This window comes from Mytilus californianus, unplaced genomic scaffold (assembly GCF_021869535.1).
Source record: "Mytilus californianus isolate M0D057914Y unplaced genomic scaffold, xbMytCali1.0.p SCAF_8, whole genome shotgun sequence".
NCBI classification, from domain to species: domain Eukaryota; kingdom Metazoa; phylum Mollusca; class Bivalvia; order Mytilida; family Mytilidae; genus Mytilus; species Mytilus californianus.
In genome coordinates this window covers 59,585,041-59,605,301 of record NW_026262734.1, presented here as the reverse complement: position 1 = coordinate 59,605,301, position 20,261 = coordinate 59,585,041, and the positions used below count along the sequence as shown (strand labels likewise).

Genomic DNA, 20,261 nt, shown 5'->3' with positions numbered 1-20,261 from the left:
TCAGTTATTATAAAATTCACTACAATATATATTAATGATTGTCTCTAATTAAGAAAATTTGAATAAATTTTTAAGTACGTTTTTTAAGTTTTATACTATACAATAAGGATTATTTTAAAATACACTAATATTTGTAGTCATTTATTATCTTTTGTTTTTTGTTAAATTGTCAAATAAATGAAAGACACTGTCACACCCATATAATTATACAATTGTGAATTTCTGTTTTTTTGTTTGTATTTGATCATGCAATAACCATGTAATGTAACCGAATATTGTCTATTGTCTATTGTTTATTGTGTATTCTTTTGAAACCTAAGCAGGAAGCATGACGCAGTTGAGTTTAGTAGGGCAAGTTCGTCTGTTGATCGTTACATGTTGATCGTTACAAAGTATTCATATTGTCAGATTTACAGTGGTATCGATTAAAATTAACATTACCTTTAGTACGAATGAAATAGAAGACAAGGTTTATTTACATAAAAAGTAAGTCTACTTTCGATTTCAATAGAATTTGTCCTGCTATCTACCAATGGTATATAGCTATTTGTTAAAATTAATTTTGTCAAAAGTTAAAGTATGAACGTTTTGTATTTCTTTGATGGTATTGACTTGATTTTCCATTGCTTATTTTGTTATTAAAAGAATAAACTGAATTAAATAGAGACAACCCAGTCGTATTTACCTATATCATTTGAACTCCCCCCTCCCACTTTATTATTGATTTTTCTGATTGAATTCCTAATGGTAGTTTAGGGGTAAGAACAAAAAAATGACAGATCACATTACATTCAACTCGATATAAAGTTCACCCTTTCCACAAGAGAAAGTTGACCGCATAAGTGAGGTGATCTTTGTTAAGGTTCGAAATGAATATATATACGTATTACAATAAGACAATAAGAGGGTTACCTGACCAGACATGTTTTTGCTTATATAAGGTGACCTGTACAGCAGGTTTGACTAAATATAAAAAATCATAACACACTATTTAGAAAAGATTTAAATAGTTCAAAATTTTCTTATTTCATAATGATTGAGGACAAAGTTTTCATTATATAATGACTGGGTAAAAATGGGTATCATTTAGCTAGTTTTGTAGCTACATGTACATGACAAAAGGTATATATTCACGCTTACAACTCATCTTCTTCATTAACCAATAATGAGCTACTTCCCTTGATATATATATGGTTTTTATCCAACGCAATCATAGGTTTGAACGTTGTTTTCAATTTAGACTTATTTATATTTTTCGTTTGGGCTTGCATTATATTTGCCTCCGGGTTTATATGATCCGTTCATCCTATTTCGACTCTTCAAAATTCAAGAGTCTATCCTAAATTTAGGTAAATTATATGGCCTTCCAAATACCGTTTCGATTCCTAACATCACTGAAGAGACATTAATTGTCGAAATCCGGATATGGTGTACAAATTTTTGCACCTCATGTTTGCGGTATACCATCTTTCCCACAAGTTTATTGTTTTCTGTTTGGTATTAAATTAATAATAAAGATCCATTTTGTTACATCGTGTGATCCGTTTATTTGGCAATCGCCAATGGCAGTCAGCAGGGTTTAAGAAAATCCGTTGTTCGACCTGTTAGTCAAATGCGTTTTGTTAAAATATACTTTTTTCACTTTTTTGGTCTTTTGGAAAATGTTGTTTGTGCTGTATTTAGACCCCTCTTCCAAGAAATTTGTTTTGCATGCACACTTATAATAATTGCGATTTATATCCAACGCAATCATAGGTTTGAACGTTGTTTTCAATTTAGACTTATTTATATTTTTTTCGTTTGGGCTTGTTTGTATTATATTTGCCTTCGGGTTTATATGATCCGTTCATCCTATTTCGACTCTTCAAAATTCAAGAGTCTATTCTAAATTGAGGTAAATTATATGGCCTTCCAAATACCGTTCCGATTCCTAACATCACTGAATAGACCATTAAAGTTTATATTACATACTTTGTTTTTGTACATAAACAAGCATTCAAATATAGTGTGTCCATTCTATACTAAATAAAATTGAGAATGGAAATGGGGAATGTGTCAAAGAGACAACAACCCGACCATAGAACAGACAACAACAGAAGGTCACCAACAGGTCTTCAATGCAGCGAGAAATTCCCGCACCCGGAGGCGTCCTTCAGCTGGCCCCTAAACAAATATATATACTAGTTCAGTGATAATGAACGCCATTCTAAACTCCAAATTGTACACAAGAAACTAAAATTAAAAATAATACAAGACTGACAAAGGCTAGAGGCTCCTGACTTGGGACAGGCGCAAAAATGCGGCGGGGTTAAACATGTTTATGAGATCTCAACCCTCCCCCTATACCTCTAGCCAATGTAGAAAAGTAAACGCATAACAATACGCACATTAAAATTCAGTTCAAGAGAAGTCCGAGTCTGATGTTTGCAAAATTGAGTCTAAAGTTTGCAAAATTGAGTAAAACTTTATCATTTGAGATCTAAAATGGTCTGAATGATTTTCAGTACACCCTGTACTTCAATAAATAATAAAAAGAGAAATGGGGGGAGGGGGCGGGGAATATTGTTTTAGTCCTATCCCTCCGCCGGTCTGTCCTTCCATTCGTTCGTTCGTTATCGGGTATATGATTTGTCCCGCTAACTCTTCCTACAGTTTCAAGCACTTTTATAGTATGTACATGTAGTACACATATGCATATGATAAATGTGTGCATGTTGTCCGGATTTTTATTTTTATCAACATTTTCTATTAAATGACAGGTTTTACAACTATGTTAGTCATCTTATATCCGGCTTTTTGTCAGGCTTACTCCTCAAACAGTTTTCGAGATAGAATTTTTATAATATGTAAAGTGTTAGAACATATACTATTAAAGATGTGCTTCTTGTAAGGAGTTTGATTTACTTTGAATATTCCACAACTGACAGGTTGCTGAACTGTGTCATTTTTTGTAGTATTAAGCATGGGGGATATATATGGTTTGTCTTGCTAACTGAGTGTGCATTTTATCAGGATTTTGTTTTTTATAAAATTTTCCACTAATAACATAATGTTTAAAGAAACGTTTTGCGGTGTATCAAAAACACAGACACAACCATTTTATAATCTGTACTTTAACATCATTTATCAATGAAGCCAATGTCTGTGGTATAATAGTAAATCATGTATGCAGCGGAGGCATTATATTTGTCTTCAATTATAATATTTATAAACTAATTTGAATTTCAACCTTGCCACCTTTCCAAGTATAAATTCATGCGTTTAATCCAAGCCAGGAACCTTGTCAGTTGTTATCCCTCTTGTAGTTACATTTTATGTTGTTTTTTAATATTATATTGAACCTTTTATGTCCTCATGAAAAATAAAAACATAAAATAAAAATGGTATAGTTTTTCTATTGTAGAGAAGAATTATTTCTAAATTTTAGGAACACATGGATCATAAAGTAAAAATGGTATGGTTTTCTATTGTCTAACAGAGACTCTTTTATATTGTACAGGATGGTATTTACCATCAAGTAAGAATGGCATAGTTTTTGTTTTATTGCACGCCATAATTATTTCTTGAATGATGGCACCTCTTTTGGAAGAAGAAGAGAATTATATCCGATTAGCATTGTTATTAAAAGGAGTGTCACCAAGAGCAGTCCGCACTTTCTTTGACAAAGGATTTCCACCTACTTATCTACCATCAACTCTGAATAAAAACTACAACACTCTTTATGACTTGTATTTGAAAAGAATTTTGAATCAGGCTCAGTGGAATCTTTTGTTTCCAAAAAATGGTACGTATTTCATATGTCTACAAAAATAATGTATTTCTGTTTTCAGTCAGGTTGTTAAATGTCAATCTGGTAAAGATATAGATGCTGTGTCCACCCTTTGCTTACAAGGAATTGACAATATATGAATGCAAAAGTATGTGGAGTATTCGTGAATCAATGAGACCTCAAACCAATGACAAAAATATCCAACGAAATTATAGGGCATGATTCAGGCCTCCAAAATAGACATATTGCGATGCAAAAACAACCAAAAACGAAAGATCTGCCATTAGCACCCAATTTTTAAAATTTAATTTGTGACATAAACCTTGCACAGTCACTTTAGAAAAAAAAATATGGACAACATTACGCTTACAGTAGTAAATGTAAGATTATTTGATCAGGTTAAATAAGAGATACACAAAAAGGCATATACACACCTTCATTTACATACATGCAGTAATATGGTGTTTTACTTTCAAGCAGGTTATATATGTGTGTCAATTTAATCAGTGTTATTTATCGCTATCATTTGTTTAATTATTATCATGATTACATGAACAACACTGTTCTGCCTGTTGATGCATCTTCCTGAAATGACATGCCAGATCATTTGTGTTTTCAAAGGCAAATAAATGAAAACCATTGTGACCATATACACGTGTATTCCTTGGTATGAAATCCTTGTAAAAAGTCAAATAACAAAAATACCGAACTCCATGGAAAATTCAAAACGGAAAGTCCCTAATCAAGTGGCAACATCAAAAGATCCATTACTTCAAACGAATGGAAAACAACGGACATATTCCTAACTTAGTACAGACATTCCCTTGTGTAGAAAATGGTGGATTAAACCTGGTTTTACAGCTTGCTAAACCTAGTGAAGATGCTCGTAATTAGAAGAGTGATCCAAATTGCATCATTTTGTAATCAACAAGTAGAAAATCGACAAAATTCATAAAAAAGTCGATATTTTAATAGATTTTCGTGTTTGCAATACACTTTTCAGAGATTTCCTATTATTACAAAATTATGTTTCTATATTTAAGCCATTGTAAACTTTACAAAATGTGATCATCATCTGATAAAAGAGGGACGAAAGATACCAGAGGGACAGTCAAACTCATAACTATGTACCCGGAACAAGACTTAATGAAATAGAAGCCAACTACACATATGCGATGTGGTATGATTGCCAATAAATATATTCAACAGAGACCAAGTGACGTAGATATTTGCAACTATAGGTCATCGTACGGCCCTCAACAATGGGCAAATCCCACACAACATAGCAAGCTATGAAATGAACCAATAAAATCTAAAGCCATTCAAACGAGAAAACAAACGGTCTGATTTATATACAAAACAACAAACGGAATACAAGTATATAGCAGATATACAGCAAAAAAACGACAAACAATGAAATTCAGGATCCTGACTTTGGACAGAATGTGGCATGTTTAACATGTTTTCGGGCGACCAACCCTCCTCATAATTTTGGACAGAATTAAATAAGAACAAATTGTAAACCTAAGTTGAAAAGGATATAAGTTTACATTGTAAAAAAAAGGTTTTAACATTTTTTATTATAATTATGATTTTTTACAGATGTACTCGTACACATTTATACACATTTTTGTCTAGTAAATGCTTTTTCTTGTAATACTGTTATCAATCATGTATGATCTTTTTTATCTTTATTAATTTTTGATCTTTTTTATCTTTATTCATGTTTGATCTTTTTTATCTTTATTCATTTTTGATCTTTTTGATCTTTATTCATTTTCGATCATTTTTATCTTTATTCATTTTTGATCTCTTTGATTTTTATTCATTTTTGATCTTTTTTATCTTTATTCATTTTTGATCTTGTCGTTTTACATACTGTTTGAATTCTTAACACGTTTTAAAGAAATTCATCAATGAGACAGTAATTCAACACAAACACACGAAAACATCTACAGGCCAACATAAGGTCTTCAACAATAGGCAAGTTTATATATAAATTGTGAAGCTTTGAATAAATGGTATGTCTCTCTTTGACAAATATTTTTTTACCGATTCCATGCTTTTGCTTCCATATTTTTCAAGGAATTAGATTCTTAGATGTGATTTTAAAACCTTCATACTGTTATCGTGACGTATATACATGAAATATTTGTTACTGAATGTTAAACATTATAAACAATTAACAATGATCAATTAATTTGTCAATATATAACACTATTAAACATTAAGCAAAGTACCCAGTAATGTAACAACGTATTAACTATATGAATGCTTTTTTGACATGAGCAAAACACAAGAGAGAGACAGGAAAAAACATTGTGGCACCAGTTAGAAAGTATTTATGTAAAGACAAAAGTTAGGAAATCATCTATAAAGAAAAAAACAAATATTGTTTTTTTTTCGTTCTATTTGTTTGATGTACATTCTGCTGTTTGAACTTATTTAGCAGTCATTTTTACTTCGCCTGGACATCAATTCAAGGACAAAAATAACTGTTGACTTTTGATGTTACAGGTGTACCTGATTCCAAAACTTTCGATGTAACGTTAATGATCTGTTTGGTCAGAAACTTGACACCTATCATTTCTCCAATCAATGGATTTGATAAGCTACCACTTCCTGGGGAAACAACTGCAGGGTCTGATCTTGCCAGGATAAAATGGTACAGAAATATATTAGCTCACCATGAAAGTAACACGATGGCAACAGCTGATTTCAATACAGCATGGGCAAATATAGTAGATGTAAGTGCATCCCAAAATTATTCATACGACTATGGTCATTTTTCTAAGACTTTAAAGTTGGTGTTTTTCTTTTTAACTATTAAATTTACACCAGAAGTCACAACATAAACGAAGTTATATCAACGGTTTTACACAGCTGGAGTAAAATGAAATTTTGTTCCTGTTTTGTAAAAGCGTTTAAGAATGATTTGTAGAATATATCAGTTTAAAATTAAAATGATTTTAATTACATTTGTACTTAATATTACAAATTAATAAGGAATTGACCATGTTAAATTTGATTTTAAAGCTAGGAATATAAACCAAAAGATGAAAGTTGATAATAAATTACAAATAAATCTGGATTCACAATACGCTTTTTTCTTACTATCAAATATTAGTAAATCAAATTATTTTTACTGTGCTGTTTCAAAAATATGATAAAAAGTATGGATAATTGTGTAATAGTTTTGTTAAGCCTATGACATATCGTCGCGGAAGCGGGATATATCAATCCTACATTCTGTCGTGGGCGTCAATGTTAAGGTCCAGACTTTGTCAATCCTTTAGTGAATTGTATAAAGTTTGGACAGAATTTGTTTTTGTCAATAGACAGAATAAATAGCCATTTTTAGATTAGTTTTTTAAATTGTCCGTATTTTACTGATAACAGACATAGTTTTTGTATTGCAGTTTCCATAAGTAAAAATTCTAATGTTAAGGTTTACTGAATAACTTATTCAAACCATCAAGAGTTTGAATGAAAATTAGACAGAAGCTTTTTAATGATGAAAAGACTGTATCCAGAGCAAGATTTCGGAAACACTTTTTTTTAATTTCTCCATATCTTACTGATAAAAGGACTTAGAATTGCATTAAGCATTTAGATACAGTCTAAGGTTAAAGTTTATTAGACATCAATAACTTTGTCAAAGTTTCATCAACATTTTTGGAACATTGCCAGAAGCTTTTTTTGGATTCAGAGGTAAAAGCTATTGCAAAATTTTGAAAATATGTTTATTTTTCATTTTTCAATATTTAACCCTTTTTTTTTCTTGCAGTGAACATTATAAAAATACAGTCTTGGGTTTAAATTTTAAGACATCAATAACGTTGTCAAACCCTCATGGAATGTTATGAAACATGGATAGAAGCCGTTTCACGATCTAGAAATAGCATCTGATGCAAAAAGTTCGTTTGAAAAAATCGTTATTTAAATGAAAAATTTACTCTAAGTTAATGTTCGGCAGTCAACATTACACATGCACTCTGACAACAGCAATATTACATGTATAGGGTTCTGCGAAACCCTCTACAGAGATTTTCAAGTTACAGATGGAGTGGTATTCTCATATTTTCTAAGAATAATAATAAAAAAATCATTATTATGACTATCGTGAAAACTTAATTGGTACCTCTTCTTGCTACATAACAAAATAGAATAATTTACAGTACATTCTTTTATAAAACTTACTAATCTTATTTATTTCCCCTTTTAAAACATAGTTTATATGTATTTTGTTCGAACATAAGATTTCTGATTGCAAAATTATGTTTACTTAGTAAATTATAATAAAATACTTTTTGAATGTTACATAACATATACGTTATTATCTTGTAAACCAGAATATAAATAAAAATCTGAACGGGTTAGAAATTTTGAGAATTAAAGACAACTATGTATAGAATATTTTGATTGTTATTTTGTAAACGAAAATAGATATAGAGAAACTAAATGACAAAACTGGCCATTCTCTATAATGACAAAATTCGCCAGAGTACAAGATCTAGAAATAGGTCTATGATAACTATAGTAGATAGAGATAGAATAGATACATGTACAGAAATATTAAAAGGCAAAAATGACCAGAGTATACACTACAAACCAGTAAAAGTCTGAAATGGCCTATATCTGTACTCGACTGTACTGATTTTTACTCGACCAGTCTGAATTGGTCTGAATTTTACTCGACATTACTCGACCTCAGTCTTAACCATACTCGACTGTACTGATTTGTACTTGACCCTTATCTTTACCATTGAAAATAGTCTGAACTATTACTCGACCAGTCTGAAACAGTCTTAACCCATTCTCGACCTGTACTCGACCTATTTTTTTCAGTCTAAACCATACTCGACCAAAGGTCTGAACAATACTCGACCAGTCTGAACCATACTTGACCAAATAACCTCTACTTTTTCTAAATTTTAACTGTTAAAATAAATTTCTTTTTAACTGACATGACAACAGCCACAATAAAAAAAAGATATATTATAAAAACAGATTTTTACATTCTTACATGATTCTCAGATTTATCGAATAGAGATAGTTAAATCAAATTATCTTATATAATAATTTAATTATATTAATTTTAAAGTTTGAGAGTTTTGTTAAAAAAAGTGTTCTTTTACCTAAAAACCATACCTATACTGAGGGTAATTAAACCTTATTAAGGTGCTTCTTGTTTGGCATGTGTTTTTATTTTAAATTAATTTTCCTAAATTCCTAAATAAAAACTACATAGGTTTCATGGTTACATACAAAAAATGTACAATAGTTATATAATTATCTTTTTAATCAGGTAACAACAGCCAACAAAATCACTGAAATTGTTTAACCTTATTTTAGAAATATATTTATTATTATAATTTGGAATATATTATATACAATATATATCAAAAAGGGATAAAATTTAAAGAAATAATAAAATTGTTCTTCTGATTAGTGGTGAAGTATAAAGTAATACCTCCTGCTTGGGGCAAACTCATGAAAAAGATCACACCTGGTCAGAGAGTATTAAATTCTAAATAACATTCATTCAAAATTGCAACATCCTGTGAAACTTAAATCGCAAGGCCTTTTGAATTCACTAGATACGTAATACACAAGTTTAAGAAATATAGGGCTTTCTTTTTACCTGTAAAACACACATGTACTGAGGTAATTAAACCTTATTAAAGTGCTTCTTGTATGCCATGTCTTTAATTTTGACAAAAAATATTTGAATTTAATTGAAATAAATTTTTACTGTAACTTTGGAACACATTTCCTTTTTTAAAATTTATCACAGGATTACTATGGAAGTTCTATTATCATGATTATATTAAATTCTTGGTTTAACAAAACAAAGGTGTCATTTTTTAAATTTATTAAGTTGCTTTATATGCTATTTTATATATATTTTAATAAAAAAAATGTTCACTGCATTATTAACTAAACTCAACTGACACCATAAATCTATACGAGGCTTAAGTGGTGAAAATTGTCCAGTAACCATAAAATATTTACTGAAACATTCAAAAAATTATATTATGTTTATTGCGAAATTTTGGTTTCAATGCTATATTGAATACATTTTTAATTTCAAATTGTTGTTCAAAATTCTAGCCAGGGGAAATAGCTGTTGCTAAAAACAGTTCCTAAATTGATGAAATACAATAGATAGATACAAAAAATAGGTCTAGGTAGGTTAAGACCTGGTCGAGTATGGTTCAGACTAGGTCGAGTATGGTTCAGACTAGGTTGAGCATGGTTCAGACTAGGTCGAGCATTGGTTCAGACGCGTATAAAATGGTTAAGTACTGGTCGAGTAAGGGTCGAGTACAAGTTCAGACTGTTAAGTATGGTTAAGACTACAGTCGAGTATTATCTAGTAAATTTCAGACTGGTCGAGTAAAAATCAGTACAGTCGAGTACAGATATAGGCCATTTCAGACTTTTACTGGTTTGTAGTGATAGGATCTAGAAAAAGGTATATGGAAACTATAGTAGATAGAAAAACACAAAAATGAGCAAGCCATGGTCTACAACTAAAGTCAACATTGACAAAAGCACCAGACAAATTATTGGCATGTAAAGCAATTCAATGCAAAAAAAGCCAAGTGAGCGATATCTTTGCAAACTTGATATGATAATGCCTGATAAATTGAAATAGATCCATATTGATTTTAAAGTCAAAGGTCAAGTTCACAGTAGCTATTGATAGACTGAAATATTGGCCACATTGTGGATAGAATGTGATCTATTTAAAACATATGTTCAAATTTTTCCAAACTTGGTTTTTGAAACATTCATATGACCTATATCAATAAAATTGAAAATGAAAATGGGGAATGTGTCAAAGAGACAACAACCCGACCAATTGGTCTTCAACACAGTTAGAAAATCTCGCACCCGACGGCGGGCTTCAGCTGGCCCCTATACAAAAATGAGTACTAGTTAAATGAAAATGGACGTCATACTAAACTCCGAAACATATAAATGAACTAAAATTTAAAAAAAAAACATACAAGACTTACAAAGGCCAGAGGCTAACATATATTGAATTGCTACTGAAAAAAAAAGTTTAGTGATCTTTTTGACCAGTAACTGAAAGGTCAAGTTAACAGTGTTTATATATACATTTAGACTAAAATGAGTTAAAAAATTTTGCTTTCATGCACTTATACACTTTATCAAATCAATTCTCTTCTTTTTAATAGAAAAAAAAATCATCCCTTCGTAAATTTTACGGACGCCATCACGAGTTGGTTGACCGTAATGGAATATCCGTTTCACAGATGATAGCGGATATGTTCCCAATGTCGTAACTACAACCCCGTTCCCTTTTCACGAATGTGACCTACCGAATTAGACTATTTACCGGGGTTGCACTAACACGAGCACACGACGGGTGCAACATGTGGAGCAGGATCTGCTTACCCTTCCGGAGCACCTGAGATCACCCCCAGTTTTTGGTGGGGTTCGTGTTGCTTAGTCTTTAGTTATTTATGTTGTGTTTTGCGTACTTTTGTTTGTCTGTTTGACTTTTTCTTTTTTAGCCATGGCGTTGTCAGTTTATTTTCGATTTATGAGTTTGAATAACCCTCTGGTATCTTTCGCCCCTCTTGTTCAAGATCACAGAAGCAACTGATAGACTAAATTTGGAAACTACAAATTCTTGATACCTTTTGAATCATATGTCTAACCTGCTCAAATATTAACTAGGAAATAATAATTGCACTGCGTCTAATGCTAATTATGGAGAATGGGATCGTGACAGCAATTTTTGTAACTAAATATAGATTGACCGACCTTGACCGTAGCTTAAATTGCTGTTTCAATATGATGCCAATCATACGATGAATTGGATAGAAGAAAACAATTTCTAACTTCAAGTAAATAGACCAATCGTCAGGATTACACTACCTATAGAAAGTTTGAATTTTTAAATGTTTTTTAAAGTTTTTCTCCCACCAGGAATAAATTGCCTAAGCGTATTAATAACAACTTTTTTCAAAATATACGGGTTTCAACGCATTTTAACTTCGTATTTTATTTGGCTTTCCGACTGTTTTGATCAGGCTTTCTAACGGCTTTCATTCCAACACTGGTGAGTCTTTTGTTGACGAACCGCTCGTCTGGCGTACTTCAAGTTATAAGCCTGTTATCTTTGATAAACTTTTATTTCTTACGAGCCATACATAAGATCTTTACCAATCTTTGTGGAAAGATTATTCATACAAGGACAAAACACAATATCACTTTTGATTTTGAATTCATCTGGTCAAGAGTCTAGGGCAATGTAGCAATTAATTGACAGTAATATTTTTGGTATCTTATCATTTGGCATGTACTTCCTCATATTTAAACGGTCATCATTAATAAACATAAACTGTTCCTGGCCACTTTTGCTACTAATCCATAAAGGTGGATTATGATCTTATGGTGTTTCTGTAATTCTTTGTAACAATTTGTTTATAGGCTGTTAGTCGAATAGGAGGTTCGCCATTAAATCAAGAGTGCCAAGAGTTAAAGGTGAAAATCTTAGATCAGTCAAATCAGGAAATTATGCTGGAAATCAAACAATCGCAGGAAGAGATGAAGGAACTGAGGCGAACGATGGACATTGAACATTCAACCATGAACATGATGAAGGAAAGTCTTAAAGATCTGCAAGATTCCCACATTACTTTACAGACAGAACACTCAAGAGCTACGGAAAATTTGAAAGAAGTCACAGAGATTTTGAAAGATCCAATACCATGGAACATGAGAGGTATTTTAAACTATAATTATACTGCATGAAAAAATTACAGTAATACATTAAGGATCATACCGGCATAACCGGGTCTTTATATAATTCGGAAATCTTTTATATACATTACCTTTTCTCATTTTTGCTCACCACTCCTTATGCACTAGGTAAGCTTTTAGGAATCGATACACCTATACCTAGGACGACAGGCTACCTTTTTGAGAAGGATCATCTCAAGGTGTACACTGACTAACACTTTCATATTCTGCTGCTTTTTTCTAATTTACATTTTGAATACTGGATAAAACATATATTTTGAATGAATTTTTTACTTTATTGGCTCTGTTTAGTAGCTGATTATTGACAGATCATCTTATGGTCCGTGTTGTAAATAATATAAACAAAAGGTCAGCTATATAGGACGTATAGAATGATTGAAGGCTATACATATCTGTCAAGAAGTGTTAATTTGACCTAAACCTCATTGTCTGTTAAATGTGATAAAGTCTTTAAGATACTAGAAGTAAAAGGTCAAGGGTATACGGTTTAAAGAATGTGTTTTAGTTGTCCATAACCGTCTGCAATAGGTTCAAATGACCTTGATATCATTTCCATGGTTCTTATATTCAGTTTAATGTTGTATTAAGTATGATTATTTCTCCGTTACTAATAACCAAAAGATCCAACTTCATCGTTGAATAAAAAGTCTCTCTCCTATTTTAAATTTAAGATAGAATCTATGTCAAACTTGACGATTTTAACTTTCCTCTTATCAGCAGAAACATATCCTCTTTCCCTTCGTATGATGTTTAAACATATCAATTGATGCATCACGGTCATGTACATTCATATTATACGGACTTCATTAGCAGTGGAGATTAAATCTGTCCAATCAGAGTTATTAGGAAAACGACTTATCAAAGATAACAACGAAATTTTTCCAATTGTCGTTACCACATTCCCGTCCTCTTTTCCCCGAATATGACCTTATGAATTAGACTTATCACAGGGTTTGTATTTACATGAGCAACACGATCTGCTTTCCCTTCCGGAGCACCTGAGATCACCCCCGGTTTTTAGTAGGTTAGTGTTGCTCAGTGTTTAGTTTTCTATGTTGTGTTTGGTATACTTTTGTTTGTCCTTTGGTCGTTTCTCGTTTTTAGCTATCCTTAGTATTTTCTCATCACTTGGCGTCTATAGTCCGAAGTCGTCGTCCGTTAAATTTAACAAAATTCTTCTCCTCTAAAACTACTAAGCCAAATTTAACCAAACTTAGCTACAATCATCATTGGGGTATCTAGTTTATAAAATGTGTTTGATGACTCCGCCTGTAACCTAACAGGGCGACATGGATAAAAAAAAACCCAAATTTTATCTATTATCTTGAAAACTGATATGAATAGATAATATTTGACTGGAGCAAGACATTTTAGAATGTTGAGATCTGCCTCTTGTCCTTATATATCTAAGCAGTCAAACGACTTCTTACAAGAGTTATGGCCCTTAAATGACGAATGTTATCATTTTTTCTGTGTTTGCCTATTATCTTAAAAATTATACAAATAAGCTCCATGAACGAAATCGTCAGACGTCTCCGTATTGGAGTTATTACACTTAAATGGCGATTTTTACCATTTCCTGCGCGTTTGACTTATATCGTAAACACTATCTTAGATAATAGAAACGGTATATAAGGAATCATGATCAGCAAGACAAGATCGACAAATAATAAATAAAAATCGTCCTACGACACCTTATTGCTCTTTAATAACGATTTTTACTCATTTCTAGTGTTTTTGTCCATTATCTTTAGAACTATAATAGATAGATAGAAACTTTTAAACACAAAACTAATAAGCAAAACAAGATCTACAGATAAATTAACTTGCCAAAACCTTCCGATTGCTGCTTTTAGAAGTTATTCCCCTTAACAACGATTTTACAAATATTTCGCGTATTTGCCTATTTACTTAAACACTATACTAGATAGATAAGAACTTTAATACGCAAACATTATCAGTAAGACAACATCAATAAAAACGTTAAGTTGCCAAAATCGTCAGTTGACTCCTTTTTCTAAATTGTTGTTCTTTAAATCAATTTTACCCATTTTGTGTTTTTGCGTACTATCTTTAACCCTACAAAATATAGATGGACACTAAAAAAATACTAAAATAATCAGCAAGTGATTTTTGTCATGAATTCTATTCTAGTCCACAATGTTGGAGAATGACCATTGTGAAAGATGGACATAGACATAGGGGTGCAGCACAGGCTCTTTAGAGTCTTGCGTTTGCCATGGCGTTGTCTGTTTATTTTCGATTTATGATTTTGAATGCCCCTTTGGTATCGTTCGCCTCTCTTTTAAAAAGACACTACGTATTGTTTTCTGATCACTACCACAAATTCGTTGACCCTTACGATATGTCTGCGGCTCATCTCACGAAAGACATGTTTTCGCAGTCTTAAAACTTAAAATACCAGAATACTTTATTACAAATGCAATTTTACCGATTATATCACATATATTACAAGAATTGGCACATTTTTTTTTAGGACACATTAAAGAGGAATTGGAAGCTTGGACTGAAAATGACAAAACATTTATTGAAACGAATGGGACAAAATATGTATTAGACTGTATTGAAAAAAATGGTTGCGTTGTTGTCACCGGAAGTTCTGGTTGTGGAAAGTTATCATTGGTGCGTCACGTAGCTATACAGATGCAAAGCAAAGGCTGGGAGATTTTACCAGTATCGAATCCTAAAGAAATTATTAAGTGGCACAATCCAAGTAGAAAGACGCTGTTTGTTGTGGATGACTTTTGTGGAACATATACCTTAAATCCAATAAAGTATGAAAACTGGAAAAATACAATGGAAACAATCAAAACATTAGTAGAAAAGAAACCAGTTAAATTAATTATGTCTTGTAGACTACAGGTTTACAACGATGAAAAATTGAAGTCTTTATTATTGTATCAATCCTGTGAGTGTAATCTGTTGTGTGAAAAAATGCGTTTATCTAAAACAGAAAAACAATCAATAGCTAAATTTTACCTGAAAACAAACGCTGCAAAGATCTTTGAATCGTATGACATGTTTGACTGTTTTCCTCTTTTATGTCAATTGTACAGCAAAAACACAAAACTGAGCATTGTAAATTTCTTTCAGAACCCATTTACAGTTTATAAAGAAGGGATAGATAAATTACATACAGATCAGGCGAATGAGAAATACTGTGCACTTGCTCTATGCGTCATGTTTAACAATCGTTTGAAAGAAAAATGGCTTACACAAGATGTGGACGATGACATCAAAAAAATTATACGGAACACATATGAACATTGTAAAGTGTTGGAAGGAACTTCGCAATTGGTTCTACGTGATGAGCTTGATTCATTAACACAGACATTTATCAGAAAGGATGATGATGTGTACAGAACTATTCACGACAAGCTGTTTGACTTTTTAGCTTTTTACTTTGGCAGTGTGATGATTAATTGTTTAATTAATAATGCTACAAGTCGATTTATTCGTGAAAGGTTTTTATTTGAAAGAAAAAGAAAAAGTGACGAGTTTATCATTATTGTACCAGAGAAGTATAAGGAAATGTATATACAGAGGATGATAGATGACTGGTCTGGAGGAAACGTTGTAGATGTCTTCTCTAACCTCAATACAGAAAATCAAATCTTCCGAAAAAGATTCATGGCATTTGTTAAGGTATTAAAACTATCACAACAACAGCAATTGGCTAGTTCATATGACAAAAATAACAAAAGCACTCCCTTGATACAATGTTGTTTCATTGGAGAAATTGATCTGGTCAAATGGTGTCTGTATCATTGCATCAGTAATGTAAACCATTGCCGTAATGATGATAGAGCAACAGCTTTGTATATTTCTTGTGAGAAAGGGTATACTAAAGTAGTAAAGATGTTAATAAACAAAAAGGCAGACATTAATAAGTGCAATGATAAAGAAGCATCACCTCTGTATATTGCTTGTCAAAATGGACATACTGAAGTAGTTCAGATGTTAATTAATAATATGGCAGAAATAAATAGGTGTAGAGATACTGGATCTTCACCTCTGTTAATTGCTTGTCACCAAGGACACACTGGAGTAGCTCAGATGTTAATAAAAAATAAGGCAGATATCAATAAGTGCAGAGATAATGGATCATCACCTCTGTTTATTGCTTGTGGGAAAGGAAATACCGAAGTTATTAAGATGTTAATAAACAATGAGGCAAACATTAGTAAGTGTGTAGATACTGGGGCATCACCTCTGTTTATTGCATGTCGGAACGGTCATATTCAAGTAGTTGAGACGTTAATAAACAATAAAGCAGACATTAATAAGTATGATGATGAAGAAGTATCCCCTCTGTACATTGCTTGTCAAAAAGGACATACTGATATAGTGAAGATGTTGATTAACAATAAAGCATATATTAATAAGTGTAGAGATACTGGGTCATCGCCTCTACACATCGCTTGTCGGGAAGGTCATACCAAAGTAGTTCAGATATTAATAAACAATAATGCAGACGTTAATAAGTGTAGAGAAAATGGAGCATCACCTCTTCATGTTGCCTGTCGGAAAGGACACACTGAAGTAGTGAAGATGTTAATACACAATAATGCAGACATAACTAAGTGTGATGAAGAAGAAGTATCACCTCTGTATATTGCTTGCCAGAAAAACAATACCGATGTTGTTGAAATATTAATCAACAATAAGGCAGACGTTGATAAATGTAGAGATACTGGAGCATCACCTCTTTACATTGCATGTCACCAAGGACATACTGAAGTTGTTCAAGTGTTAATAAACAATAATGCAGACATCAATAAATGTAGGGATATTGGAACATCTCCTCTGTACATTGCATGTCACCAAGGACATACTGAAGTCGTTCAGATGTTAATAAATAGTATGGCGGCAGACATTAACAAGTGTAATGATATAGGAGTATCACCTCTGTATATTGCTTGCCAAGAAGGCCATACTAATGTAGTAAACTTATTAATTAACAATAAGGCAGACATTAACAAGTGTACGAACACAGGACAACCCCCCTTGTTGATAGCTTGTTTTAAAAGTCATACAGATATTGTTGAATTATTATTGAATCATAAAGCAGATTGCAACATTAAATGGAGAGGACTGACACCACTGGATATTGCAAAAAATAAATATCTTTCAAATATTGTGCATTTATTAGAAAGATAGAACAAACACTTTTCATTCTTATGCATATCTATAATAAGAGTGTAATGATAAACAGATTTTCGCATGCCATACCGTGTGATGCATTTTAACGTTCGTCACTCTTCAGTTTTCTGTTCACCAAATACTTATGTATTCTTTCACATTACGTCCATATAATAAATTTGTTATTAAATTCGTTACATTTTTAACAGGAACTGCTGACCCATAGGTTGACTGGGGCATAGAAATATGGTCACCTGTGTCTTCTACCGACCGACAGCAAAACCCTTGATAAAGTGGGGCGTCCGCTTGGTTGTGAAGGATGTATACATTCGCAACCACGGTTTGTCAGAACGTGGACGTTAGATCAGATTCCAAGTGTAGATAGAGTGCAATGCTCTCTGCACGTTAAAAACCTCTGCAACAAACGCTTTACAGAATCCTTAGGTGGGCATGTTGCAAGGCTTATTTCTGTCATCGTTTCCCTGAGGCATTCCACATTTTCTGTCCTTCATCCAGGTAGACCCATATTGCAGGACCTACCTATTTCATTTATTGTTATTTTGTTCTCGTCCTGAGTTTGTATGAATTATTTGTCACTGGACGTCACGCAGACAACAATCAATCGAATTCGGCAACTACGTACCACAGATTACGGAATTTTGTATCAAGGTTGATTTGATCATGCTTTATCGTGTGATGCATTTTCACGGTCAGCACCCTTCAACTTCCTGGTTACCGAATACTTATACATTCTTACACATAAAGTTTATTCGCAAAAAAAAAACTACGTGTCAGTTCAATTGTGCATAGACGAAGGTATATACATTAAAAAAAAAAATGAATGAGGTATAATTGCCAATGAGACAACTATCCAACCGAGTCTAGATCACATTGATTTAAGCAAATATAGGTGAGGTGGTCGAATGATCTTACACGGTGAACAAAAACGCATACCGTATAGTCAGCTATAAAAGACCCAGACATGAGAGGTGATAGATATCAAAGGGATATTCAAATTTATTAGTCGAAAATAAACTGACAACGCCATGGCAAAAAAATTAAAAGACCAAAAGACAAAATTGACATGTTGAAGACCGTACTTTGACCTATAATGGTTTACTTTTATAAATTTTGACTTGGATGGAAAGTTGTCTCATTGGCACTCATACCACATCTTCTTATATCTATAAACGAGGAAAACAGTCAAACATAACATAGAAAACTAAAGACTGAGCAACACGAACTCCACCACAACCCTAAGTGATTTCAAGTGATCTGGAAGGGAAAGCAGATCCTATTCCTCCTGTAGCACCCGTCGTGTTGCTCATGTACAACCCCGGTGATAAGTCTAACTCGATTTTTTTTCAAATTAATCACAAAATACCTGTTCATGTCAGTTCCGTTTATATCTTACTAAACGGGATAAGTTTTGCTTTTTTGCAGGTCTTACGGTGACCTATAATTCATTACCACTATGTCATTTGGTCACTTGTGGATAGTTTCCTCTTTGGTAATCATACCACATATTCTTATGTATATAATAATGGAACAAATTAGAGCCTTTTAGCTTTACACTTCATAGCAATATCATGTTGGGGGAATACTGGAGTGATAATAAATGTTCAAGCACTTCTAAAATGACAACATTTTCGCATTACACTCTCTAAATATTGTTATGATATGATGGTTTGCATTTCTTATAGTACTTTCATATTTCGATTTGACAAATAAGATAAGTAATCAGACTGCACATCACGTACCATTACAATATAGGAGCAGGCCCTCTTTTTCGTAAAAATGAATGAAAAAGAATTTACTAGACATTGCAATCGTTCTACCATTTTCAATATTGTCGTATTCATGTAATGTTTCAAAAGATATTTCGGATTCTTTTAACGTAATTAATCTGATAAATCCCATAAGTACAAACTTGCGAAAAATAACTCGAAGCCGCCATACCTTTCTCAAAAGGGCATTTGAGGGTAATAGGACATGTATGAGCAGGAATATATTTAAAAAAAAATTTTTTTTTTTTTATTTTATGTCATTCATAAAACAAGAAAAATAAATTCAATAAAGTTGTTTATAAAAATAAAAAGATGTGGTATGATTGCCAATGAGACAACTCTCCACAAGAGACCAAATGACACAAAAATTAACAACTATAGGTCACCGTACGGCCTTCAACAATATGTAAAACCATACCGCATAATCAGCTATAAAAGGCCCCGAAATGACAAATGTAAAACAATTCAAATGAGAAAACTAACGACTATTTAGTTAGATGAATTAAATCAAAATGTCAGCAAATAAAAAATACAACTTAATGTAGAACTGTTTCTGCCTACCCTTCCATAGCAACTGAGATCACTCTTGGATTTTGGTGGGGTTCATTTGTTAGTTTTCTAACGTGTATTAAGTGGTTTAAGACTGTATGTCTTCATTTATTTGACAAAGTGTTGTCAGTTTCTCTTCAATATTTGAGGTTGGAATGTCCTTATACTTTCTTTCGCATCTTTTTTTTTCA

General features: G+C 32.3%; 1 protein-coding gene across 1 annotated transcript; it reads left to right on the top strand.

Moving 5' to 3' along the window:
- The first annotated feature begins 325 nt into the window (after positions 1 to 325).
- On the top strand, positions 326 to 17,928 carry LOC127711189 (uncharacterized). Its single transcript, XM_052217156.1, has 5 exons — positions 326 to 486; positions 3,500 to 3,784; positions 6,287 to 6,516; positions 12,239 to 12,533; positions 15,069 to 17,928. The coding sequence occupies exons 2-5, from the start codon at positions 3,568 to 3,570 to the stop codon at positions 17,750 to 17,752; spliced, it is 3,426 nt and encodes a 1,141-aa protein (XP_052073116.1). The 5' UTR covers positions 326 to 486; positions 3,500 to 3,567; the 3' UTR covers positions 17,753 to 17,928.
- Positions 17,929 to 20,261: the final 2,333 nt, after the last annotated feature.

Coding starts and splice junctions, on each gene's coding strand:
- LOC127711189 (XM_052217156.1), top strand. CDS start 3,568: ATGATGGCACCTCTTTTGGAAGAAGAAGAGAATTATATCCGATTAGCA. Junction 3,785..6,286: donor TCTTTTGTTTCCAAAAAATG/GTACGTATTTCA, acceptor TTGATGTTACAG/GTGTACCTGATTCCAAAACT. Junction 12,534..15,068: donor AATACCATGGAACATGAGAG/GTATTTTAAACT, acceptor ATTTTTTTTTAG/GACACATTAAAGAGGAATTG.